Source organism: Anolis carolinensis, chromosome 2, assembly GCF_035594765.1.
Source record: "Anolis carolinensis isolate JA03-04 chromosome 2, rAnoCar3.1.pri, whole genome shotgun sequence".
NCBI classification, from domain to species: domain Eukaryota; kingdom Metazoa; phylum Chordata; class Lepidosauria; order Squamata; family Dactyloidae; genus Anolis; species Anolis carolinensis.
The window spans coordinates 135,544,192-135,571,786 of NC_085842.1; the positions used below are offsets into that span (position 1 = coordinate 135,544,192).

Consider the following 27,595-nt stretch of genomic DNA (forward strand, 5'->3'; position numbering starts at 1 on the left):
AATGTACACATCAGCTACTTCAGGCTTGTAATTTAATAAGAATCTGCTAAACATCTACATCTACAAGAGCCATGGGTCCATCAGGAATTAGTAGTGTTGTCTACTCCAGCTACCCTTCTACAGATGTCAGTGGAAACAGCTTTGGCAATGATAGCGAGCAAATTTGCTTCACCTGTTGGTTGGGAGATCATGTTAGGAAGGATTTCATAGAATCAGAGAGTTGGAAGAGACCTTGTGGGCCATCCAGTCTAACCCTCTGCCAAGAAGCAGGGAAACCAAATCATGGATTAAAGACAACAACTACCAGTTCTGTGCAAAAGTGTCATTTTTCTTGCTGGATATCCCTCTGTTTAACTTGAAACAATGTTAATGAGAATGGGACTGACATCTTTGTTTTGGATGGAGTAACTCGGTACACAGAATGTGAACTGCTATGAGGATATTTCAGAGATCAATTTCTTGAAAACTAAGTATTTCTTTCTAGAACAAAAGGAGTTCCATCTATGGGATGTTCAATTGTATGGTCAACTGGTCATTCTTAATTTTCTAGTGGCTTTTTAGCTATTCTGAACAGTCCAGTTGTCATTCTATTAGCTTTATGTTCCTTCTTCTAGTATGTTGTTGTTTCCAACAGTGGTTAGTTCAATACCTGTAGGAGGCCTCAGAAGTAAGGGCAGAAAGGAGAGCAACTATCTCCACTAATACCTGTTGGCCAAGTTATTTCACATGTATTTGCCAATGAAAGCCATAACTAACGGATTAAGAATGTGTCTCACTCTTCACCAAGGGCCTGGAAGCAAGGATTTTTGTGAATAGTTTTTTAAGTGGATTTGACTGTGATAAGTGGTTCCCCCCTACAATCATTGCAGTAGTGAAACATACAAAGACATCTTACCTTTAAGTATCTGGGTTGTAATTGTCTTGTGGATCCATTCAGTGTAGTTATCAACGTCATGCCATTGCTGAAATATTGGTACTACCTGGTACACTGGGGATTCAAATGGTGCAATGCTATAAGTATTTTTCTTTCTTTCTGTAAGGTTGACTATAAACTAACATATTCATTTCCAACTTGCAGTTAAGGAGACAAGTAAAACCTACTGGGAATATTGTGAGACATAATTTCAGATCTGTTTAATTAACTTGGCACATTACCCACAGATACTGATCAAATGGGATCTTCTTTTTTTCCCCTTTTTCAGAACACATGTTGAATGGTCGAATGGATTTCACTTACCCTGGAAGTATTGGAAGCCTGACCCGGAACACGACTTCCAGCTACAACCATTTAAGTCCACACATGCACCATGAGAGAAGGGTAATAGAAAACTCATCTCTGACAAGGGAGTACACCTCAATGGTGTCTGGACAAGGTGAGTGTTGAGGTAAATCTCCTCCCATAACCAAAGCAATAATAATGTTCCCTCCAATCCTACATCAAAAATATAGCTGCCCCTCCACACTTTGCCTCTCCATCCCTGTAGCAACCACTGGGTTAGAATTTTGGAGATTTGATAAATATGCTCCCTCTAGGAATCCCTAGATTCTCCATGGTGACTCTGTGGACAACTTCTGCCAGAAAGTGTCCTGGAAGACCTTGAGACTCCTAGGGAGGACACTTCTCTAGGAAGTTGCCAGAAGCTGGCAGTAGAATTGCCCTAGAGAGATCTTCTTGAAGATAAAAAGTGAGATTTTATTCAAAGTTGTCCCACTTTTGCAAGGGTTCTGCTTCTGCAGTCCCCACAAAAGGCAGGTACATTAGTATATTTCTTTAGTCTAGGAAACTCCTGTTAGTTAACATGAAAAAAATATACATCCGTTCCAAATACCATTTTTTTCTCTCCCTCTCTTTCTTCCCCAACCATATCCATGTTGCCCATACATGGCATTTCTGGGACTCTGCTATAGTTCTTAGACTACTCACAATAAGTTATTCTTTTTATACTCTTTCTTATACTGAGAAAGAGCTAAAACTAACATGTTCCCAAACTCTTCTATTTCCATTAGCAGATCTGGCTTCTGTGGATTTCTTCTCCTTGTCTATGTGGTTATCTTCTGCTTTTAAATATCCAAATGTCGATATAGCATTTGGGTAGAGAATGCACCCTTGCTCCTTAGACCTTTCCCTCTGATGCTGTGAGGAGTAAGAGGTGTGGTGTCTTCAATGGTGACTCGTTCTTTCTCTTTGTTTTGCCTTATCCTATAGACCAGTCCAGAAGGATATTTCCTCCCATACATGAGGATGCTGGTAGGATAGTCCCAATGCCACAGGATGTGGCCTTCAGGAGGGCAAGGGTGAAGGGTTACAATGACGACACTGATGCACGGGAATCTATAGTCATAACTGATGGGCCCTCTTGGATTTCCAAATACCTAGGTATAGCAAATGGCCCAGCATGGCAAATTGCCTGAATTACAGGGGCTCATCCCATAACCATTTGATGTACTCACATATGGCCATACACATGCATGAGTCCACTAACCCTTCCTACACCTTCACTATATTAAAGTTCATCATTTGAGTGACTATACAGTGACTTAACACTCTGACTTCATGCAATCTGTGCTTTGTCTGTTTCACTCTTAAATAGGCAATTGTTATCCCAATGCATTAATCATGTCTATATGTCTGACTCCAACGTTCTTTTATGGAGAAGTGGCAAGGAGAACAATGCAAAATGTCTCTTGAAAGATACTGAAAGTTACTTGGCCAGACTTCTCAATACTTTTCCCTGTAGTTCTTTGATTACTATAGATCAGGGAGATAGTGATGCCTGTGCTGAAGTGGCTGTGGTTAAGCAGTGCTTCCTCCATGTCCAAATCTTTGGGTTGCCTGCACTGATCGCAGCACCATTTTCTTTCTCTGTGCAGGCATGTCAGAGCAAGGCACACAGTCCAGGGTGCATTATGCCATTCCCCAGAAGGTCAGGGGCCGCACTCACTCCGAAGATGTCCGTGAAGCACTGAGCAGCCTGGAGACAGTGCTTCAGGGTGAGTGAGCGTCACCTAGCCTCTGCATGGGACCTCACTGAGCCCTGAAGATAGGGCCAGCAGGAAGAGGAGCTTGCTTGGTGAAATTAGATCTCCTTTTCTTTTTTCTGCTGGAATAAAATGAATGGCTTATATGAGAACCTTATCACACAATGCAGATATAACATAATTGCAGCAGGATAACAGTAAGACTTTTTACATGGAGTTGTTCCACTTCTGTTTTTTTCCTGGTGGAAGACTGTTGTCTTTTACAAAAGGATTGTGTATGTGTGTGTGAAGCAAACACTATTCAGGCTGACTCCCACCAGGAGAGCAGTGAAAGGGGACAAAATATGTGATAAGTCTCAGCTGTAACTGCACTTTGTCTGTATTGTGTGATAAACTCTTATTACACAATCTTCAAGCTGCATCTCTGTAATTTGAAATGTATGGTTGAGGTGCTGTTTTCAATTCATTCACTATCTGGTTTAGCATACTCCTTAGCCTGGCTCTTCACCTCAACATCTCAAGTGCTTCTAGCTAGATTTCAGTCTAATTAGTGGACTTTCTTTTTGATGAGAAATTCTGCTTGTTCTCCTTGGACACAAAAGCTGCTAACCTAATCATGTGTAACATCGCTTCTGGTCCTGCTCCTTATTGTCTGATCCAAGCCTATGATTACATTTTGAATCTCTGCTTCAGATTCCAGGATGCAGCAGGGTGTTCCGGACACTCCCACCCGCTTGGTGTTCTCGGCCCTGGGGCCTACCTCACTGAAAGTCAGCTGGCAGGAGCCGCACTGTGACAAACAACTGCAAGGATACAGTGTACAGTACCAGCTTCTCAGTGGAGGTCAGGGAACCTTTCTGTCTGTGCAGGGCAAAGTCATGTGTCATTAGTCTACCAAGAAAAGCCCAGTTTTGTCAGACAGCATAATGGCAGAATGACCAATGTACAGTGTGTAATTTTAAATCAAAGAGCACAATAGCTTTATCGCCTGTTCAGTCTGAAAAAATTACTTGCTATATTGTGTTTTCAAAGGCGTTCATGGCCGGAATCACAGGGTTGTTGTGTGTTTTCCAGGCTGTGTGGTATATACCTCACAACCTCTGAGGATGCCTGCCATAGATCTGGGCGAAACGTCAGGAGAGAATACTCTGGAACATGGCCGTACAGCCTGGAAAACACACAACAACCCCACTTGCTATATTGCTTTGCAGCTATCAATAAGGTACATTTCCATTTGTTACAAGATTGCCATCAATTGTACAGCAGAACTGCTTATGTTGACTTTTAAACATCCAAAGCTAGGTCTGGGCCTTTATTCATTAGCTCAGAGATACAGGAACATTACTTTTTTGTCCTGTACCTCCTAGAATATGCCAGCCAGCATAGTCATGCTGGCTTGTGGATTCTGGAAATTGTAATCCCCCAAAATTAAATTTCCAAGGTCTTCAGTTACTTGAGATGCATAGAAAGTACCATAATTTCTCCGCATAGAGAGGAGAGGAATGCCATTGGTTACAGGCATTAAAAGCACAGCAAGAGAAGATGTGCATTGCTCACACACTTCCTTCTTTTTCAAACAATAATTAGCCCACAGCTGCTTCTGCCTCTACATTAGTGGCAGTCATGTTGTTGGAAGAAATGAGAACAGTGCAAAAGTGTAGTTTATTCAATAAATAATAGCAGGACAAACATTTCCACAGAAAGTGTATTTTACATCTCCTTCGGTAATATTTGAATGAATGATCTCTGAATGACAGGAAGAAGGTATCCAGCAGAAACATTTATATGGGTTACGAGTTACCTGTATTTACTTTCCCATCTAGTTCTCCTAGTATTGAAGGGCCACTTTGCATAAAATTAAAAATAGCTATCCATAGGTAAATATTTACGGTAAATATTTACGGTACAAGACAATGTACCGTAAATCTCATAACCTCATGTATAATGAGAGCATTCATGTCTACTTCATCATACCTAGGCATGGCAGAAAGCCTAATGTAGGTACTCCATCACAAGTTGTATCAGTTTGCCAGTGGAAGCAGTGTTTGAGCCTTGTGAGAGTGACTGATGTGCCTTCTTCTGTTCCCTAGGAGAAATACGGAGGTTGACTCTCCCCAATCCCACTCAGAATTCTGTTGTGGTGGATGACCTGCTGCCAAACCACTCCTATGTCTTCAAGGTGAAGGCCCAAAGTGATGACGGATGGGGCCCAGAGCGAGAAGGTGTGATCACTATCGAGTCACAAGTCGATCCACGCAGTCCTCTGAGTCCTGTTCCAGGTAATGTCGCCTCCAGTTCTCCTTGTTATAGAAGGGTTTTAGTATTCAAGTGTATGTACTATTGATGGCACTCCCTCCACTTGGTGGTTGTTTTTCTCTGTGAGACTGTATCCTTCCGGAGTACTACCTATAGTAGTATTTGCTGTATGGGGACCCCTGTTATAGAGTTTAGGGCAGGTCTTGAGGTTTTCAGCATGTTCCATACAGTATATTTCTATCCAGCTTATGTTTTTTCTTAAATTTTATCTAGCTTATTTATCTAACATTAAATATTTTAAAAGGAGGGCAAAGAAATAGTAAGGTAAAAGTACCCTAATAACAACAACAACAACAATAGAAACTTGAACATTTTCATTTCTTGATGTAATGTTTCAAAATTAGAAAAAATTGAATGTTTAAAATTTTGTTATATATCTAAATTGTTAATTTTAGGAGAATCAGCTGATAGCAGTGGATCAGTACTAGATTTAGACTTAAGCCTGAGTCTTGTAGTTTGTTATATTTTATTTAAATATAATTCTGTGTATAGAAATGTTCAAGAATAAATTTCATATTAGAAAAAATAGACTTCATGCACTCTAAAAGATAAGTTTGAATATTATATAATTAGGGATTCAAGGTATGAATAAATCTGAAATTCTGTACCTCAGTGCTTGCTATTAGCTTGCTCTCTTTACTTCTTTAAATCTCTAAATTGTCCCCCCCCCCCATTCTTCTAGGTTCACCATTCACCTTGAGCACACCCAGTGCTCCTGGGCCTTTGGTGTTCACTGCCTTGAGTCCCGACTCTCTTCAGCTGAGCTGGGAGAGACCTCGCCAACCCAATGGTTTGATTTTGGGTTACCTGGTCACCTGTGAGACACTGCACGGTGGAGGTAAGTTAAAGTTCTGAAACAAAATACAACTCTGAGAATTTCCCATGCATGCAAATGCGGGAGTGTTTGAATTGAGTATTTCTGCATGGCAGGGTATTGAACTGAATGACACTTATGGTCTTTTTCAGCTCTGATTCTGTGATTCAACAATCAATAAAACAGATCAGGGGAGTTTTGGAAAACATTCCGCTCTCTATGAGTTTCAGATTTCTTGACAAACACACAAAAACCGCTGCATTCAAATATTTGGCAGGATAAGAATGGCTAAGATAGACAACCGATGGAATTGTTGTCACTTATCGTCAGGGATTTTTTAAACCTTTCTTTATGCTTGGGTTTATTAGGAGAACCCAGGAATATATATGTGGAAGGGGACAACCCAGAGACCACCCTGACAGTACCTTATCTGAGTGAAAATGTTCCATATAAGTTTAAAGTGCAAGCAAAGACCACTCAAGGATTTGGACCAGAAAGAGAGGGGATTATCACCATTGAATCTCAAGATGCAGGTATGCTTTTTCACTGATGTCATGATATAATCCATTCTTTCAGCTACATTTGAGCATAGAATAACTGCTGTTGCTTTAAAGCAAAAAAAAAGGAAACTTTAATTAAGGGTGGATTTAACTGGGCTGCTTTCTAGTGTTGGGCAGGGTCAAAGGCGGGAACAAAACTACCAGCACATTTTAGTCAGAGGTTATTAGTTCCAATAATTCATTATTAGGAGAGGTGTTTTTGAATGGAGAGTGCAGGATATGCAAAATCTGTGTACCTACTAAGTTGATCAATTGCCCTGGAGGATTGGATGATTCCTAAAGTAGTGTTCTCTCAGGCTAAAAAAAAACAGGTTTTTTATTTATGGTTTTTTTCACTTCTGCAGAGATTTTGCATCTTTAACCTTACAAAAGTGTATGGCATGCTATATAGATTTGAGTAAGGTTGAAATTGTTATCAGGAATTTTGCTGAGGTCCTTGATGCAATATATTGAATGAAATAGAACTGAAAAATTGAGAAATAGGGGAATTGTTTTGGGTGTACAACATGCAGTGTAGTATATGTATTTAGGTGTGAAGGAATTTAATGATGTTGTGACACTTGAGGAAGTGTCTTACTGGATTTCTTGCAATATTAAACATAAGCTGCTTTAATTTTGGAATGTCAGTGAAGTAGCCCCACTATGGATAAACCATGACAGTGTAAAATTTGAAATAATTTACATTAAATTTTTTTAATTTAATTAAAACACATTACTTTATCTTCAAATGTGGTTTTTTTTTTCATTTCTTGCTAATATTGTTTCAAAGTCCATTTTAATGACTTCAGATAGAATGGCACCTAGATCCCCAGGAACTGGGTTTCATTTTTCCCTTCCTCATCTGTTCTGGTTCAGGTGTATTCTCTCAGTTTGGAACACAGCAGTTCTCCAGAGAAGAGGTGTACAACATCCCCACAGAATACAGCACCCTCACGAGTATAACTTCTTCCCCACTGGATCCTTTGTACACAGGTAGGAAAGATGAATTATGAAAATGGGGAATATTCCTGAACTATTGTGCTTGTGAGACCTCTATAAGAAGAGTGCTACTTCCCCTCTAGAGCAGTGATTCTCAACTTGTGGGTCCCTAGGTGTTTTGATCTACAACTCCCAGAAATCCCAGCCAGTTTACCAGCTGTTAGGATTTCTGGGAGTTGAAGGCCAAAACATTTGGGGACCCACAGGTTGAGAAGCACTGCTCTAAAGGATGCAATGGAGGAAGGGCAAAATATGTTGACACAATTGCTACTCAGCTTTTGTTAAAAGGAATGTATCTCTCTGTTCATTGATAGCCAAGCATCAAACATCTCTTGGAAAAGTGCCATACGATAAGGAACTTAAATAAAAACCAATGTGGTCATTGTTTCTGAATTAAACCATTTATTGTCTGGGATATTCCCAACAGATGTTGATGCTTAAAGAAGCGGAGCCTGTGGCACCACTCCCCACTCAAACCCAGATGGATTGTACCTAAACCCAGCCAGGTTCATTCAGCACATGAGACGAAAAACTGCAGAAAGCCTATAGCTGACTGCAAAAATGCAACAGCAAACAATTAAATAACTCTTTTTTTCTTAGCATTCTTGATTCCTAAAATCTGCTGTCCAAGATGGCTGCCTCATACATTTCATAGTACTTGACTGGCAGTATTTATGATGCAGCAAAAACCACCATTTTTGGTGCAAAAGAAGCCAGATGGGTGAAAGAAATGGATTGTGGTTGTGTTCAGCATATGGTACTAATATTTGAAAAAGGAGATCTGCATTGCTTCAGGTCTCCCATCTTCTGATCCCTGTTAGGATCTTACAATTCATCCTGCCTCTCTGGTTCTATAAAATTGATTAAGGGTACATCTACACTGTAGAATTAATGCACTTTGACACCACTTTAACTGTCATAGTAAAGTGCTGTGGAGTCATTGGAGTTGTAGTTTGGTAAGATGCCAGCATTCTTTGGCAGAGAAGGCTAAAGATCTTGCACACAACTACAAGTCCTATGATTCTGCAGCATTGAGCCCATGGCAATTAAAGTGGTCTCAAACTGGATCATTTCTACAATGTAGGTGCAACCTTAGTATATGCCAACCTAGACACATGCATGCAAACAGAGGCACAACTAACATGATTTCTGTATTCTCCCTTCTTCTAGATGGCATGCTGATGACCACGCAGAGAGTGGAGAGTGGCAGCACTCTCACCAAACAAGTCACCCAGGAGTTTGTCTCCAGAACCATGATGTCTAATAGCAGTGGGACATTCTCCAGACAGACAGAGAGGCAATTCTATGAAGCTTGAGTCAGGAAAGAAACTGCAAAAGGGTGTTTGTGCAAGTGGATGATTGCAAGTAGGCTGGTTCTATGGTCCACTTCCAGACTCAGAAGGACATGGCATGTGCTGCATTGCATCAAGTTCTCAAAGCAATTGCAGTTCCTTTTGAAATACCAATGGGTGGAGGCTGCATGTGGCCCAGGTAATATCTGGGACACTATGAACAAAGTTTTTAGCAAGACACTTGGCTACCAAGGGCTTTGGGTTAGTTCTGTTTTGAGTCATATTCTTGGCCATCTCATGCTTTGCTTTTTGCTGCTCTTTCCTATTTGACTGCACAGGACTGAATTTGTTTCTAAATCCCAAATTCCCATCCTGTTTTTCTAGTTGTATTTTTAAATTTGATCCTTTCCTTCACTCTCCAAATATCTAGACATAGCTCCTTTGTGTCAATACCATTATCCTGGCTCCCACTCCCAAAAGGAGTGTTATGCTCTAGGAAAAAAAGCCATACCTAAATTTGTCATTTTATTAATGCACCTCTTGTAGTGCAGGGGGTAGTGTATTCTTTGTGTTCTTTTCCTACACGTTAGCAAAAACCCTTTGTCTATAGTTTGGTATTGATATAACTAATTAGAAGATTCATTTGCACAGCACTACCTACAATGCTTTATAGTGCAATCCTATCTTATTATGTAGTTTGCCTAATATGCACACATACATATACATTTGGGGGATGTTATTTTATACAGATTGTCTTATCACCAGCTTCCTTCCTTAAAAGGTAAAGGTTTCCCCTGACGTTAAGTCCAGTCATGACCAAAATCTGGGGGTTGGTGCTCATCTCAATTTCTAAGCCGAAGAGCCAGCGTTGTCCATAGACATCTCCAGGTCATGTGGCCTGCATGAAGCGCCGTTCCTTAGGGTTGTACATTTCGCATGGCATTATAGTCTTGCCAGAAGAAGCCCTTAAAAATGATCTGGGGATTCTAATCAATGAGGCTTTTATGGTTATAGATGACTCGGACATTGTTTTCTATTCTTCTAGCCCTATGTTTTCCCACAGCTTTTTCCAAACCAAAGAAAATCTATAAAGAAGGAAAAGCTGGGTGAGCTAGATAATGTTTTTTCACTGATAATGCTAGGAGCTGCCAACCTGAAATAATTTTAAATCAAAATCCACATAGTTGCCATTGAATTCCAGTTGTTAACTGGACTTCCCTGCCTTGTTCCAAGTGGACAGTGCCAACAGGTTTGTTTCACTGGCATATATTAACACCATAGGCTTTAGCCCAAGTATAGCAAGGTTGTCATACAGTCTGCTCTTCTTTTTCCTCACAAGATGCAATGACTTTAACTTAAATCATGCATCTTTCAGAATGCCTATAATGCAAGCTACTGTGGTGTAGTGGTTTGAGCATCAGCCTACAACTCTGGAGAACACTGTTTGAATCCCTGCTGAGACATGAAACCCACTGGGTAATCTTAGGCAAGTCAGACTTACACAGCCTCAAAGGAAGGCAATGGCTAATCTTTTCAGAACACATTTTGCCAAGAAAACCCTGTGATAGCAGCACCTTAGAACCACCATATTTCAGAAATGACATGAAAGCACCTAACAACAAACGCAAGACTTCTATTCCCGCAGTGTTCAGGTAACTACCTGGATACCACAAGTGTCTGGGCACATTTATATTTAACACAGTCCATTCTGTTCCTTCCTTGTCTTGCCTAATAGACCCAAGTTGAACAGGAATCAACAAGACAGGAGTGGCTAACCAGAGATTGGTAAAGAATTTCAGGTGCAGATCCAGACGAGAATTTAATATATGGAAACCAAAGTAGAAAAAAAATACTACTGGCTTTGATACAGCCACTAAGTTTCCAATATGGAGTGACTGTTTCACCTTTCTTAGAATGGAAAAAGTAGTGTTTTCCTTATATGAATGTCTTTATTTATTTATATGTATGCAAATTTAACAAACAAGCCAGATGGTACAATCTCCCGGACTTTTATGCTAACACTTTTCTTCTTGCTTGGAAGCCATCCAAAATCTAGAAGAAAGACTCCCAGCTGAACTCTACTGAAGGAGATTGCCACGTTGTGCATTTTGCAGCTTTGGAAAAATGCAGCTTCCCATTTTTATATGGCTATTGCAAAAAGCAGACATTTTCTAACATTTTCCTGAAGAACAACCAGGTTCTATGCTGAGAAAATCTAATGCAAGTGCCTTTCCTAAAATACAATTTACCAATCTTCACAAAGTAATGCCCAATGTGCAATAGATAAACTGGGCATATACCCTACACCTTGTCACAGAATCCTTTGCAATGAACATTGTTGCTATAAATGATTTTTGTTTCCTGGACAGGCATTTGTAAAGTTTCATTGAAAAACAAAAGTTTGAAATCCATTGTCATTACAAATGTTATTACTTCTAGCACAATTCTGAATAAGCTGATCTTTCTCTTTCATTTCTCTTTTAACAATACTAGCACCAAGCTTTCTTGCATACGCATTTGTGCAATCCATAAACATCTTGAAAATAGAGAGAACTCAAGAAGGTGGAGGTTGTTTTGTGCTGGGTTTAGAAATTCAGGTAACGGGTGCTCTTACTTTCTGTCTCTTGGGATCTTACTTTGGATGTTATTGCCAACTGCTTCATAGCAACAGTGCAGGTCTATGAAATGTCCCAGGTCATCTTTCCAAAGGAGCTGGTTTCTTTGTATTTCTAGACATCTAGAACTATGTCCAGAAAATAAGTTACTTTATGGTTACTTTATATACAACTCTGAATAAAGTATTTTATTAGAAAGGGCTATCTACAAAATGTACATAAACATTTTTCTGTACAGTCCATCTCCCCAGTTGCAATTACATGCTGCGCATTATAGTGCTTTTTACTCAAGGAGCCCCACAGGCCTGAATATTAACCAAAGAGCCCATTTAAAGGGGAAATTGGGCCAGACATCAGCAGTGTAGTGGTTTTAATGCCAGTTTTAAAAGGGAATGTGTTTTCTGCTCATATAATGGAAGAAACACAATAGAATATAAATTATATTTTTCTAGCCTGTTATGGCTTGCAGACATTGGTGGCATTTAATACATATGTGGTGTGAATAATAAAACAGTTTAACAGCTGGTATTCTGGACCAGATGGCTTTCTATTGCACTTAATAAAAATTTTCTATTTGATTCCAGCTGGGTTTTTTATTTCCAAATGTGACTAATGGAAAAGAGGCTGGCAGCTGGGGCTCTTGGCAAAAATAGGGCTATACATCCCATGAAGAGCTAGGCAGGATGGAAGCACATGGATTTCAATAAGCAGAGGCACATATAGTTCAGCAAAGGATGGGGGTTATAGAAGCAAATTATATATATATGTGTGTGTGTGTGTGTGTGTGTGTGTGTGCGCGCGTGTTCATCTAGCTGTTTCTCCAAACAAAACAAAATGTTTGATGTCTAAAAGGACCTAAAATGGATAGAAGACTGAGGCCAAGGTAATAACAATGCTTGTTTATAATGCCCTTTCCATCAAAGAGTGGAATATAAAACATGAACATAAAAGAAAAGAAAACATAACATTATAATCCCCAATATCCCCAAATCACTATCCATCTCGGCAACCTTAAACATAACTCATCAGTTCAATCTGGTGATACTGGTGATATATTCCTCCAGCTGGAGATCCAAAGGAAGACCTTTGCATAAATGTAGATCCAGATTTGGTAAGGCCTGCAACTTGGCAGAGACATGCACACTGGTGGAACAGACCTTTGTCTGTGGATATTGAATTCCCACATGGTGCATACTATGGTAACCAAGATCTATAAAGGAAGGACCAGATTTTTGCATCAAAAGCTTCCAGCTTTGCAGGTAGAATGCATATAAAACAGCCACTGAACAATTTTGGAACACAAGGCTGTGACCCCATGGCAGGAAAAGAGCTGGCGACAAATACTATAGGAGTTTCAAGCTTTGTTTGCAGCCACGCAATCTGGCAAGGTTATGACTGAACTCCATTTGCTTCTGAATCATACTGGGCTTAAGATCTAGATTTTTCTCTGAAAGCCTGTTCTCTCTCTCTCTCTCTCTCTCTCTCTCTCTCACACACACACACACACACACACACACACACACACAAATATATTGACACACAGCAAGAGAGAAGGTCTTTAATGGAGAAGAACATGGTAGATTATTACAACAAAGATTTCTTCCAGTGTGGTTTAAACATAGGAAATTGCTTTGGAATTGGGAGGTGACATGTTTACTTGAAGACTATAAAGGAGAAGAGGCAGATATTGGATAGCGTAAAAGAATCAAGGGGGAAAGGTGAGGTGGGGGGGAGATGTATGTCAAAGTGCTCAGTAGAACATTTTTTAAAAATTATTTTGGAAAAAGCCCAACGTGCTTTGGCTGACTTGCTTTGTTTTGTTTTCCAAAGTAAAAAGTGAAGACTGTTTACTTGGAGATGTCTCCCTGCTTTTCCCTGCAGATTTTTAAGGGGCACAGACATAGTCTGTTGGGAAGAAGACCAGATCTGTGCCCTCTTAAGATAAAAATATGGTTGTAAAATCCCTGATTTCCTGATGGTCCAAGAATATAAACCCATTCTTTTTTGGGCGCCTCCTTCCTACCAGAGAGCCAGTGAAGGGACTTAAGTATTAGCGGTGCAGACATGACTATAAATAATGACGTTAAGTCACAATCAACCATTTATTCACAAATACACACACACACACGTCTTGCCCCACAACAATAGAGCAAATTAGGCTTTCTCTGACATCCGATGATGAACACATCATCTCCCAGAAATGTTAGGGAAGAAAAGAAAACACTACCTATAAATCTGATTTTTAAATTATATTAATGAAAGGTGTCAAGACAAATTCTTTAGCACATTATTATGAGATTTTTATCCCAAACAGATGAGGGATCAAGCATACTGGGCTGAAGCTTTGTGAATTCTCCTTATCCCTGATAATAGCAGCAGCAAAACCTTGTGTGGAAATCAAGAGGTTTTTTTTTCAAGGCAGGTGGTGTACTTTAGCTCCATCGGAAGGCTTTGAGAAATAAAAAGTTGGTGTCCCACTGTATTTTTCCTAGAGATAAAAAACCAAGAATAAGGATCTATAATTGTCTAGATGTCAAAAGTACTGTCTTGGGAGAGAGACCTGTCACACCAAGACTTGAACTATACAATAAAGCTAATCCGCAATTTCAAGATGCCAGGTATGGGAAGTCTTTTCTGACCTGAATAACGATTCATTCGAAGTTAACATGTTGGAGGCTGTTACGCCACAACAAGGAAGGTGTGCTGTCCTAATGTGACTGGTGTATCACAATCACTCTCTCAAACTGCACCCACTATAATTACTGACACCAATGGAGATCTTTCGAAAACTTCACTGTACCTGAGGAGCGAGATTATGCCTCTGTTAAAGCCTCTATGTTAGTGGTTTTCAACCTGTGGGTCCCCAGGCATTTTGGCCTACAACTCCCAGAAATCCCAGCCAGTTTACCAACTGTTAGGATTTTGGGGAGTTGAAGGCCAAAACATCTGGGGACCCACAGATTGAGAACCTTCAGAAGGAAAGTGAAGACCTGGCTCTGGGATCAAGCTTTTGGATAACTGTGCAGTGCAATAATGGATGTCTAATATGTATAATGACCTCAGAATGGCTTTAGACCACAATTTTTGGGATGGCATGATTTTTAACTATTCTAATGTTTTACATTTTTATGTTTTAAATTTTAAATATTTAATATTTTAAGCTTTAATTTTATATGAGTTTTGGGGCATCGAATTGTGCCATGTGTAAGCCGCCTTGAGTTCCCTTCAGGGTATAAATGGGGCAAATAAATAAATAAACCACTGCTCTAGAGCTATTTATGGTGCCCATAAGAACCACCTGAAAGTGGGAGGGGTGTTTTTGTTCAAAATGCTCCCAAAGGGTTGTAGAGGGCAACTATGCCATGTTTTTGGCCACATTTTCTCTAATAAAAGAACATTTCCTGTTTTAAAAAATCATTTCGTGAGGCCAGAAAAGGTCAAAAATGTGGAAATATAATTCCCCCATCACCCTAGGTGGTTGGGGTAAATATCTATCTGTCTGTCTGTCTGTCTGTCTATCAGAACATAACACACAATAAACAAGAAACAAAAAGCAAAAACAAAAAAACAATGAGCATAAGAATAGATACCTGTAAATAAAATACTTTCCTGGGGATATAAAATGTGATAAAAGATGAAGTAACAACCAAGATCAACTTTTCTAGTATATCAAATAAGCTTAGGGAGAGCCAGTTGGTGGATTTTCAGAGCATGCAAAGGTAATGAGCATAACTCACTTTTGAGCTAAGGTCTCTGGAGTGGTCAATCCTTTGAAGGTTGATTTGGTAGGAAAATTTTTCCATGAGTGCCATAAACCAAACTCTCTTTAACCAACTGGAGAAAATGAGGCAGTCTAGCATTCTATTGTTTTGCCACCAATAAGGTGCAATGAGTTCCTTATGCTGCAGCTTGCCATTTGCTCATGTGAAGATGGACAAGGGAACAGAACCCCAAACAATATATACTGGTTTGTCATTCTGGGGGAAATGTCTAGGACCTCTCTCCAAAGGCTTCTCACTAATGGGCACAATAACCATATGAAGAAAAGTACAGTAGTCTCGGTTATCCAAGATAAAGGGACGGGCCCAATCTCGGATAACGGAACTGCTCGGATTGCCGGGAGGCCCTATTATCCCTCCCGGCAATCCGGTTAAGGGAAGCGCTCATGAGTGCTGCTGCCTAGCAACGCTCACGGGCACTTCCCAACGGGAGAGGGCTTGCCGAGGCAAGGGCCTGTCCCTCTGAAAAAAGTGGAGCGCGCCCCGGATCTCCCTCAAGGGCCTGGCTGAGGGAGATCCGGGGAGACATCCCTCGGCGAGCCCTCGCCGCTTGGGAAGCACCCCACGAGCCCTGCTGCAGCGGGCACTTCCGAGGCACTTCCTCCTCCCTCTTCGAGAGGAGAGAAAGGGAGGGACGAATGTTTGTCTAGGTCAAATAACCATATATGTAAGCAATAAACCAGGTACAGTAGAGTCTCAGTTAACCAAGTCTCTGTATTATCTGAGGCGCTGCCGGGGGCACCCCTCCCTCTCCCTCTCCTCTCGAGCGAAGAAGGGGGAGGGGTGCCCCCGGCGGCGCTTCGGATAATACGGAGACTCGGTTAACCGAGACTTTACTGTACCTGGTTTATTGCTTCCATATATGGTTATTTGATCTAGACAAACATTCATCTTTCAAATTTCTCTCAGCATGCACTTCTGGCAGGTTCCTATGGGAACAGATCTTGCAGTCTCCACTCTCTTGGGAACTGCCAGGAGAAGGTTCCCTTATAGCAGAGAGAGGAAGAAGAGGTGTTGACCTTAGAGAGTTTGCAAGGCTTTAAATACTATCTCTGCAGTGGGTTGCTGTGAGTTTTCCACGCTGTATGACCATGTTCCAGAAGCATTATCTCCTGACATTTCGCCACATCTATGGCAGGCATCCTCAGAGGTTGTGAAGTCTGTTGGAAACTAGGCAAGTGGGGTTTATATATCTGTGGAAGGTCCAGGGTGGGAGAAAGAACTCTTGCCTGTTGGAGGCAAGTGTGCATGTTGCAATTAATTACCTTGATTAGCATTGAAAAGCTTTGCAGTTTCAAAACTGGCTGATTTCTGCTTGGGGGAATCCTTTGTTGCCTCCTTTGTTTCTGCCACCCTGGACCTTCCACAGATATATAAACACCACTTGCCTAGTTTCCAAAAGACCTCACAACCTCTGAAGATGCCTGCCATAGATGTGAGCAAAACGTCAGGAGAGAATGCTTCTGGAATGTGGCCATACAGCCTGGAAAAATCACAGCAATCCAGTGATTCCGGCCATGAAAGCCTTTGACAACATATCTCTGAAGTGTTTTAAACTCTTGTACTTTATGCAAGGGGGGATTTAAATTATGGGAATACTTGAGGTTTTGAGCTATTCTGCTTCAGTTAACATTTAATTCAAATTCCCACCACACTTTTAAACCTACATTAATGTTAATAATCCAATAGTCAATTATATAAGGCAAAAGTCCTTAGGAAGCAAAATTGTAGGACATGTAATTCCATGAAATGTGAAATTGCTCTTTGTGTTGCTGTGAAGCAGGAAAGATTTCTAGTAAAGCTGGACATCTGGTAATAAAGAAGCTGAGAGATTGGTTAACCAACTCTTTTTGTTTGAACACACCAGGACACAGAGTAGTCTTGGTGGAATAAAACTCTCTTCCTCCCTCTTTTCTCCTCTCCCCCACTGTTTGTTCATTAACTTCTGCACTAAACAGAACTACCTTGAAGGGATATATTAGAGAATGGGAAGGAACTAGAAATATAACTCATCTGCTCCACACTCATAATGTTGAGGAAATGGTTTTGTAGGTTAGACTCTGTGAATGACCTTCCTATGAAAAAAGCCATTCTTTTGCATCTGGCCCCAGCTCAGGACTCAGTCATAAACTACATTTCTTCCCAATATGGATGCAAATTATGATAGCATTCCAAGTAGTTTGCCATTACCATACCTACATACCTTGATGTGTTTCACAACTTTCTCAGCTGCTCCGGACTCAAGTAGGGTGACAGTGCAACCTCCAAAGCCACCGCCAGTCATTCTGCTTCCATAAACCTCAGGGACCTCCATGGCAGCAGAAACAAGCTCATCTAGTTCTGGACAGCTGACTTCATAGTCATCCCTGGAGGTGGAGAAGAGGAGGAGAAGTCAGTGGGTGCCAAGGCTGTCACTGCTAGCAAAAGTAAAGAGCAATGCATTTCAATCCACACCATACTAACTCTGCCCTGCTGTGACATAACAAAAATATGTCAATAAGAATCTACCATTACAGAAGAAGAACAAATCCAGTCTTGTGAAAAAATTATCCTGAATAAGAGCAGAAGTGCAGTAGGAGAGAGTCCAATTTTATTACTACTATGTTCATTGTTGAAATAATTATTATTATTTAAAATATCCAAATATGACTGAGAACCAGTGTGGTTGAACGTTAGGTTTATGACCCTGGAGACCAGGGTCTGAATCCCCGCTTGATAATGGAAACCCAACAGGTGACCTTGGGCAAGTCACACTCTCTCAACCTCAGAGTAAGATCACAGCAAACTCTCTCTTACCAAGCTTGAAAAGAACAGCTCCATAATAGGATCCCCTTACAATTGCCATAACTTGACTATAAGCTGAAGACAAACTACAAGAAGAAGGTATATGGAAATCACTATTTACATTTAAACAGAAAAGTATTCTCAAAGTACATTTGATGAGCGTGTATATATGATTTAAAAGTACATACTGTTGTGCAAAAATGTTATGGGAAAAGAGAAGGTTTGTTGTGGCATATTGTCTGCATCGTGGTTCTCAAAACCCACACACATTTTCCAAACATTACTGCAAAGTCTCTCTGAACATAAATTGAAGTGTAGAGCTTTGAGTATTGGATTAGGAGTCCAGGGTAGCAGGGTTCAAATCCTCCTCTAGCCATAGAGATTCTTAAAAGGTAAGCAATGGCCAACCTTCTTGAAGAAACTTTGTCAAGAGAATCCCATGAAAACTTTGCATTAAAGTTGCTGTAAAGAAAAGTCAGGCTTGAAGGCATGCAACAAAACTGGCATATCTCAAGACTTTATAGAACAATCCACATGTTGAAATCTATGAAATGGCTCTTTTGAAAAATGATCTTAAAACAGTACAAAAAGCAAAAACATTATCTGTATATTCATGTTTTAACATCTCTGGGATGTCGGCCCACCTCAAGGAATTGTGACTCTCCACCATCAGCTGCCCAAATCGCCGATAGTCCATGGACTGAAGGACTTCCACAGCTCTGACAGTGCGCTCTATCTCTCCAATCACATGCTTAGCTCGCCTGTACACTTCCTCACTTAGGTGGACCTTTGCCTCTAGGAGAGGAGGAGGGAGGGGAGCAGGGAGAAACAGTTCAGTTAGAAAGGACTGAGAAAACAACTCAAATTTCAAACCATACCCTTGAGAATGGGAGTGGGAGCCTTGAGTCAGTTCCCCAAGCCTTCCCATGTCCCAGAAAATACTCCAGACAAATAAAAACATGTGAAAAAGAACACCCACCACAGGAAATCCCACTAACCCCAAATACCTTGATTTCCATCTTTAGTAACTCTCAAAATGCAGATATCACACATACTGGCTACAAGAGGGTATATGGGGAGAAATGGGTTCCCGCCCTCATACCATGTCCCACCACAGTTTAGAAGAAGTTGTGATGGAATGCGAATGTGTTCATGTCATACATGAATGAAAAAGATTGACCCTTTTCTCTTCATCCTCTTTTGCTCCAAAGCCAGAAAGTCATATAGAAGGAAAGAGGGAGAAACTCACTGCCACATGCTCTGCTATTTCATTGGCTTTTACTAAACTAGACTTACTCTCCAAATCTGCCAAAGTGGCTTCTCTCAAGCTTGGCTTTCCAAGCACCTTCGCTGCCTCTTCACACTGGTGTCGACGAGTGGGATACTCGCTGCCTGTTAAAGTGTGCCGGACATTGGAGTTGGTGATGAGAACAACTACATTTGGGTCAGCCAGAGGGACCAGTCGAGTCTCCAGTGACCTGCATTCACAAAATTAAAGAGCACAAAGATATGAGGGTTTGCATTCTGGGTGCTTCTATTTATGGATGCATATTTATGTTTTTACAGTATATGGCATAAATGCTTTTCTACTTTAACGCTGCCCAATAAAGGTTCAGAGAATCCTTCCCCATGTTGGAAGATGAAAACACAGTGGGGAAGTGATCTGCAGAACTGCATGGAAAGGCTTCCTTCCTCCACTACAACCACACACACCCTTACATATACATGTCAGACATGTCTGAAGTGGGCTCCATATGAATGATGACGTATATACAAGTACACAAAGAGTGGGGACCCAGATTAGTCAGGATGATCCCACACAAGGATAAACCCTATGCACAATCAGCAAGACGTATATGAAGTCCCTGCAGAGGCTAAGATCCTCACCTGCAGTCTATCAGCAAGGCATGGCCCTCCTTCCCCATCACAGAAATGAACTGGTCCATGATTCCACAAGGCATCATTGCAAAGGTGTGTTCTGCTTTTTGGCACACTAAGGCCTTAGCAACTGGATCCCCATCATCTGTGATGAGGAAGAGAGGCAGTGTCAAGTAGATTAGTCCTTTTATGCCTGATTTCCCATTAGAATTTCACTGGTGAAAATGAAGGCAAGCATGCAAGTTCAGTTGGATTAGACATACGGATTAAACATGCAATCAGGAGGATGCTTTTTTAAAGCATATATAGGGAAATATTTTCCACTCTCTCTTTTTTATGTCAGGAGCGACTTGAGAAACTGCAAGTCGCTTCTGGTGTGAGAGAATTGGCCATCTGTAAGGAACACCCAGATGTTTTACCATTCTGAGGGAGGCTTCTCTCATGTCCCCACTGGAGAACTGGAGCTGACAGATGGGAGCTCACCCCACTCCCCGGATTCGAACCACCGACCTTTCAGTCAGCAGTCCTGCCAGCACAAGCAGTTAACCTATTGCACCACCGGGGGCTCCATTTTCCACTCTGACTGGCAACAACTCTGTACAGTAAATTGTTGCCTATCAACGTTGTTGGAATGTCATCATTCCATCAGACCTAGGTAGCAAGCTGATAAGCTTCATGGAGATACAGTGACCAAGCATCCAGAAGGCCATTAATTCTCACTGCTATCAAACAGCCCAGGCTGAGAACGGTCATTCCAAAGCCTTGCTATTGTCAGAAATGCCAGAGATTGAAACCAAGGTTAACTGTGTGCCAGGAGAGTGCTCTTGTACTGAATTATGGCCCCTTCCAGTCTAGTAAATGAATATGACCAGCGGCAATAGAAGTTCAAGACTGATTCTTACCTGGGCAGAGCTGCTGCAGGAAAGTGTACATAGCCACTTCCAAGGAGGCTGAGCTTGAGAGACCACCACCCAATGGGACATTACTGCTTATGACAGCATTAAAGCCTGGGAGAGGATCAGCTATAGAGGAACAGAAAAGCAACAGAGGGGAAAAACAGCCACTTAAAAAAATAACAGCAAATTACTGGTTTGCTAGTATATCTGAATTACTGTGCTGCAAAATAGGTTTTCCCCTGAAATTATGACTAATCGTGTCCGACTTTGGGGGTTGGTGCTCATCTCCATTTCTAAGCCGAAGAACCGGCGTTGTACGTAGATGTCTCCAAGCTCATGTGGCCGGCATGACTGCATGGAACATCGTCACCTTCCCACTGGAGCAGTACCTATTAATCTACTCACATTAGCATGTTTTCAAACTGCTAGGTTGGCAGAAGCTGGGGCTAACAGCAGAAGCTCATCCCACTCCCCAGATTTGAACCACTGAGCTTTCGGTCAGCAAGTTCAGCAGCTCAGCGGTTTAACCCACTGCACCACTGGGGGCTCCAGTTGCAAAATAAGGCATGTATAAAAAGTGAGTCACCAACATGAAATGTTTGGAAAGCTCTGCACTAGAGATTCCCAGAGGGTCCATGTTACTCAAGTCCACAAAAGTTAAACTTTCAAATCTGGAGGGCCTACTGTATTTTGAACCTGCTCAAACTTTCTTACATCACTGATCCATAGTGTGTTCCCACTAAGGAGGAGGTGGAAAGTCTTAATCTTATCAACCATATGTCATCATAATCTTGTTTTCTCTTATATTTGACAAATATTGCAGTAACTTCATATCCTACCTTTATAATGCTGGACAACTCCCTTTACATAGTTAGCCCAGTGTGGCTTTCCAGGATTCAAGGTAACCCCTTCCTCTGGAACCGGGAACTGGACCTTTTTAGGTTCGTCAGCTTCTTCTGAAGTTGTGACAATGGATATTATTTTGTCTTCTCTTGGACTCCCAACCATCACTGTACTCATCTGCAAGGCCTGAAGGAGGAGACAATGATTTTTTACCATTAGTTGGAGATGGCTGCAAATTAAGAGCAAGGACTAGGAATGAAAGACAGGAAAAGCTACGTAGATGTCACAACAGAAGATGAGTTCATTATTTACTCATGGCATTCATATTTCATTTTCACCAATGAGTTCTTCCACCTATCAGGAAGGTTAGGCTAAGAGAATGTAACAGGCTAAATGTCACCCAATGAGTTTCAAAGCTCAGTGTGGACTTGTCACTAGATCTTCCAAGTCCTAGTCCTGGAGTCTTAATCACTGCACAATTCTGTGCCACACTCTGTACCACACTAACTAACTTGTTCCTGCTAGCGTGAATAAAGTTTTTAAAAAGAATTTATGTATGTGGAAGTCATGGGGACCTATTCGCCACAAAATACTACTAAATTAGTGCTTCTCATATGTAATGCAGGCAGTCCCAGAGTTACAAACATCTGACTTACAAGAGACTCAAAGTTAAGAATGGGGGTGAGACAACTGGAAGTGAGAGAAATCTTCCACTGGGAAGGGAAGTTACTAAGATGCAAAAAAATTCTTATGCTCAAAGGAGTTTACAGCCTGTTAGAAATTTAAGATCCTCTGGGGAGGGCCTTCTCTCTATCCCACCACGTCCCTCTCAAGTGCGTTTGGTGGGAAAACGGCAGAGGGCCTTTTTGGTGGCTCCTCCCAGACTGGAATTTCCTCCCAAGAGAAACCAGAAGGGATTTCGCAGGCAGGTGAAAACACACCTCTGCCGTCAGGCATTTAGGGAAAGATGAGGTTGCTAGTGATGTTACTGGTGAGATCTTTGAGGGGAGTTTTAAATATAATGTTAATTGCATTTATTGTATTTTAACTTTATATCTCTTCACAAATATTTAATTTTTTTATTTTTGTATTTGCTTTGTTATAATTTTTATTGGATTGTGTCATATGATTGTTAGCCGCCTTGCATCCCTATGGAGAGAAAGGCGGGAAAGATGATGATAATGTAATAATAGTTTTTTTAGCAGTCCACTGTATCTAAAGAATTCTCCTCCAGTACATGTCAAAAGTGTAATTTCCTTCCTATCAGCTTTTATCATTGTCCTGCATTCACAACCAGACGAAGAAATGAGAAATACAATGGCATGGACAATGCTAAGTTTCATATTGGGTTGTTATGTTTTCCAGGCTGTATGGCCATGTTCCAGAAGTATTCTCTCCTGACCTTTCGCCCACATCTCACACCTCTGAGGATGTCTGCCATAGATGTGGGCGAAAAGTCAGGAAAGAATACTTCTGGAACATGGCCATATAGCCCGGAAAACATACAACAACCCTGTGGTCCTGGCTATGAAAGCCTTCGACAACACAAGTTTCATATTGTTATTTGTCTTTACAATTAAGGATTTTGTCAAGTTCCTTAGTTAGCTGTCCTTTCAAGCCCTACTTTCTTCTCATCTTGTGACTACAGTTCCCATTTTGATTACTGATTGAGTTATGACAAATCAACTATTTAAATGTCATTATTTTGCCTTTGCACATTCCGTCTGGACTTTTTTTCAGTGATTGTTCCAAGTGTTTGCTCTTTTCTGCTAGTCATACAGTGTCACCTGCAGATCTTAAATTGTTGATATTCCTTGAATTTCCATGTCTCCTTCTTCTTAAGCAGGCATGGGCAAACTTGGGCCCTCCAGGTGTTTTGGACTTCAACTCCCACAATTCTTATTAGATGTAGGCTGTTAGGAATTGTGGGAGTTGAAGTCCAAAACACCTGGAGGGCCCAAGTTAGCCCATGCCTGCTCTTAGGTCTAATGCTGTTTTGCGTAAGTACAATATACCTGTGCAGTGTGAAAAGACTTCATAAATATATTTGAAGGCAGTGCTCAGGTTGTCTGATATGGAGGTACAGTATGCCAGGAACCAGCACAAAACTCCCGCAGTAACTCTGTGCTTTTCCTTTCTTGCACAATGAGCCCCCGTGAGTGCAGAATACCGTCCTCTTCACACAAGTCCAGGAGGTGCAATGCATTCTGCTTTCAGGCCATGAAACCATACTAAGGAGGCGGCAGGAGCCTACCAGGGCCTGCCCAAGCCTTTTGCCTAGACAGTATTGCTTTCCTTGCATGCATACACACACACACACCTTACCATGGGCAGCACGAAGCCCCGGTTGTAGTCGGTGTGCTCCCCGATCAGATTCACCCTCCCCGGCGCCGAGACCGCGATCCGGGGCTCCAGCCCGAAAGTCCCCTCGAAGACGCGGCGGGCGGGCAGCAGCAGCGAGCCCAGGAGACCGGCGTCCCTCGGCCCCTCCATGGCTCCCTCCCAGCGCCAGGCTCCCGCCACTTCCGCGATTGCCCAACCCTCCCGAGCGCCCTCCAGGGGGCGCCACGCGTCTCCTCGCTACGTGGGCCTCCCTCCCCTGAGGCTTCCTCATGAGCAGGCTGACGTCACGCTGGCCTGAGGCCCATCTACTCTGCAGTTTGAAACCAGTTTAGCTACTCTGGCACTTTCCTTTGGAATCATGGGAATAATAATAATAATAATAATAATAATAATAATAATAATAATAATAATAATAATAATAATAATAATAATAAATATTTTATTTCTTACCCGCCTCTCCTCCTGGCTCCACGTGGTTACAATACCGCTAAAAACACATAACACTATCATAACAGGATTTTTGTTCCTGGGTTATAAATGTCATTTCCTAATTGGTTCTTCTTTCGTCTTTATTCGTTCAGTCGTTTCGGACTCTTCCTGACCTCATGGTCCACGCCAGAGCTCCCTGTCGGCCGCCCCCCCCCCCCCAGTTCCCCCAAGTTCAGGCCAGTCACTTCAAGGATACCATCCATCCATCTTGCCCTTGGTCGACCTCTCCTCATTTTTCCTTCATTTTTCCACAGCATCATGATCATTTATTTATTAGTGACATTTATATCCCGCCCTTCTCACCCCGAAGGGGACCCAGGGCGGTTTACAAGTATGGATACATACAGGATATTATATTACACGACTATATTGCAATATTATTAGTAATACAGTAGAGTCTCATATATCCAACACTCACTTATCCAATGTTCTGGATTATCCAATGCATTTTTGTAGTCAATGTTTTCAATACATCGTGATATTTTGGTGCTAAATTTGTAAATACAGTAATTACTACATAGCATTACTGCGTATTGAACTACTTTTTCTGTCAAATTTGTTGTATAACATGATGTTTTGGTGCTTAATTTGTAAAATCATAACCTAATTTGATGTTTAATAGGCTTTTCCTTAATCCCTCCTTATTATCCAACATATTCACTTATTCAACATTCTGCTGGCCCGTTTATGTTGGATGAGTGAGACTCTACTGTATTGCATGTAATATAAATATACAATTATAAGAGTGAATTATAATTATTATTACATGGTATTAAATCATAATATTATTATTAATATTACATGTATATACAATATACTGTATTATAATATTAGTATAGTATAATATTATTATATATTATTATATCGTTAAATTGAAACAGGAGACAAATTTATACATCTTTTCCAAGCTTTCCTGTCTTCTCATGATGTGGCCAAAGTACTTCATCTTTGCCTCTAGTATCCTTCCCTACAGTGAGCAGCCGGGCATTATTTCCTGGAGGATGGACTGGTTGGATCTTCTTGCTGTCCAAGACACTCTCAGGATTTTCCTCCAGCACCAGAGTTCAAAAGCATCTATCTTCCTTTGCTCAGCCTTCCTTATGGTCCAGCTCTCACAGCCATAGGTTACTATGGGGAATACCATTGCTTTAACTATGCGGACCTTTGTTGCCAGTGTGATGTCTCTGCTCTTCATTATTTTATCGGGAATGGCCATTGCTCTCCTCCCAAGAAGTAAACATCTTCTGATTTCCTGGTTCTAACAATGAATATCTCATGGAATCTCAATCAATTCAATGTTGTTTGTGGCACAAAACGGAAGTTTCTTGAGTATTACAGCTACAGTAGAGTCTCACTTATCCAACATAAACGGGCTGGCAGAACGTTGGATAAGCAAAAATGTTGAATAATACGGAAAATTTAAGGAAAAGCCTATTAAACGTCAAATTATGTTACGATTTTACAAATTAAGCACCAAAAACATCATGTTTTACAACAAATCAACAGAAAAAGGAGTCCAAAACACAGTAACGTTATGTAGTAATTATTGTATTTATGAATTTAGCACCAAAATGCCGCAATATATTGAAAACATTGACTAAAAACACATTGGCTACTATCAAATTGACTACAAATAAAGATAGAATTGCATAAAATGAACTTACAATAGCAACATTGTTGGAAATTAAATCCATAAAAAGTTCAATCCTTGCTGTCTAGAGAAACAGATGTAGATCGGGTGGGAGGCAAACTGTGTTTGATAATCTAGAGCGTTGGATAAGCGAATGTTGGGTAAGTGAGACTCTACTGTACTTGCAAAGTAAGCACCACACAATTAAACTGGAAATGACACTTTCAAACCAGGAACAGAACAGTGGGTTGCTGAGAGTTTTCCGGGCTGTATGATCATGTTATAGAAGCATTATCTCCTGACATTTCACCCACATCTATGGCAGGCATCCTCAGAGGTTGTGAAGTATATTGAAAACTAGACAAGGCAGGTTTATATATCTGTGGTATGCCCAGGGAGTGTCAGGACCCAGGCTGCAGAGCACCAATAACCATACACAGAGGCCAGAATCTATCTAATATCTTTATTGTGGAAATATATAAAGTTAATAAAAACAAGTGTAGAAAATAGTCCAGAAGTAGACCTTCCAGGAAAGGTCAAATTTAGTCCAAAGAAACAATGTCCAATATGAAATATTAAAGTCCAAAGTTGTAATCCAGTAACCGAAACACTCACTTTGCCAAGCAAAGTGAGGGGAGATGACAAGGTCCTATAGTCCATGAAACTTAAGCAAGGCTAGGAAGTAAACTTGATTCTTGGAACACTAGGCTTAATTCAAGGCAACAAGAAACGAGGAGCAAGAACAGGATCCGTGGTAAATTCGTGGCGAGGTCCGGAAAGCAAGGCAAGGTCCGTGGAGCAAGGCAAGGTCCTGGGAAGCAAGGCAAGGCTGGAAACGGGAGCAAAGGACTTGAACGCGGGAGTAGCGTAGTCCACACACAACCTACTCCCGAAGCTGACGAATTGACTCCGCAAGATTCCTACGTGGGCAAAACACCTAAATAGGGTCTCGTTTTCCCGCCAAAGAACAATTCTCTGGGGAACCAGAACCGAAAGCCATTCTCTGTGTCCAGATGCATGACTCCCTAAAGTTTCCCATGGGAAGCAGGCTTAATCAGCTGAATGCCTGGCAGCAATCCTAGCGCTCCTGCGAGACGCCTCCTGAGCGCCTTTCTGTTGTTTATAATAATCACGGCGAGAAAATGGGGGAGATTTCGGCTCAAGGCTTGTTTGGCAGACTTCTGGAAGGCAAATCTCCTGCAGGTGCAAGGGCTCCAATTCTGGCTGAAACGGTGGGAAACCTAAGTTTTCCTCTTCATCTGTCACAACAGTGCTAGGAACGGGACTACATGGCCCATGAGTCATCACAGGGAGAGAGAAAGAGCTCTTGTTTGCCTGAGGCAAGTGTTGAATGTTGCAATTGGCCAGCTTGATTAGCATTTAATAACCTTGCAGCTTC

The 27,595-nt window shown here is 41.3% G+C and overlaps 2 protein-coding genes across 9 annotated transcripts in view; one reads left to right on the forward strand and one right to left on the reverse strand.

Annotated features, from left to right (window-relative positions):
* The window catches only part of itgb4 (integrin subunit beta 4), a 77,660-nt gene extending 65,528 nt beyond the window's left edge, over positions 1–12,132 (forward strand). For 4 of the 6 annotated variants that reach the window (XM_008104424.3, XM_008104425.3, XM_008104423.3 and 1 more), the window contains 8 exons: positions 1,203–1,373; positions 2,207–2,377; positions 3,673–3,822; positions 5,070–5,258; positions 5,978–6,133; positions 6,478–6,642; positions 7,525–7,641; positions 8,818–12,132. In XM_008104424.3, the coding sequence (XP_008102631.2) occupies positions 1,203–1,373; positions 2,207–2,377; positions 3,673–3,822; positions 5,070–5,258; positions 5,978–6,133; positions 6,478–6,642; positions 7,525–7,641; positions 8,818–8,963 (1,265 nt within the window). In that variant the 3' untranslated portion in view covers positions 8,964–12,132. Of the gene's footprint in view, positions 1–1,202; positions 1,374–2,206; positions 2,378–2,871; positions 2,992–3,672; positions 3,823–5,069; positions 5,259–5,977; positions 6,134–6,477; positions 6,643–7,524; positions 7,642–8,817 lie in introns of all 6 variants that reach the window. The other 2 variants (XM_008104426.3, XM_008104427.3) reach the window with 2 other exon arrangements.
* galk1 (galactokinase 1) lies at positions 896–24,310 on the reverse strand. 3 transcript variants are annotated; one of them, XM_062973981.1, is made up of 8 exons: positions 24,060–24,310; positions 21,731–21,920; positions 20,898–21,017; positions 20,005–20,140; positions 19,414–19,595; positions 18,762–18,912; positions 17,537–17,699; positions 896–988 (listed from the first exon to the last, which is right to left on the reverse strand). In XM_062973981.1, the coding sequence occupies exons 1-8, from the start codon at positions 24,225–24,227 to the stop codon at positions 977–979; spliced, it is 1,122 nt and encodes a 373-aa protein (XP_062830051.1). In that variant the 5' UTR covers positions 24,228–24,310; the 3' UTR covers positions 896–976. The 3 variants fall into 3 exon arrangements, with proteins under 3 accessions (XP_062830051.1, XP_062830052.1, XP_003217301.1); XM_062973982.1 differs by lacking the exon at positions 896–988 and adding an exon at positions 6,970–11,682; XM_003217253.3 differs by lacking the exon at positions 896–988 and adding an exon at positions 12,439–14,042 and having other exon boundaries at positions 24,060–24,305.
* Between the last annotated feature and the right edge of the window lie 3,285 nt (positions 24,311–27,595).

Coding starts and splice junctions, on each gene's coding strand:
- galk1 (XM_003217253.3), bottom strand. CDS start 24,227: ATGGAGGGGCCGAGGGACGCCGGTCTCCTGGGCTCGCTGCTGCTGCCC. Junction 21,921..24,059: donor GGGGCTTCGTGCTGCCCATG/GTAAGGTGTGTG, acceptor CTCCTCCTTCAG/GCCTTGCAGATGAGTACAGT. Junction 14,043..17,536: donor AAGTTGTGAAACACATCAAG/GTATGTAGGTAT, acceptor TTTTATCTCTAG/GAAAAATACAGTGGGACACC.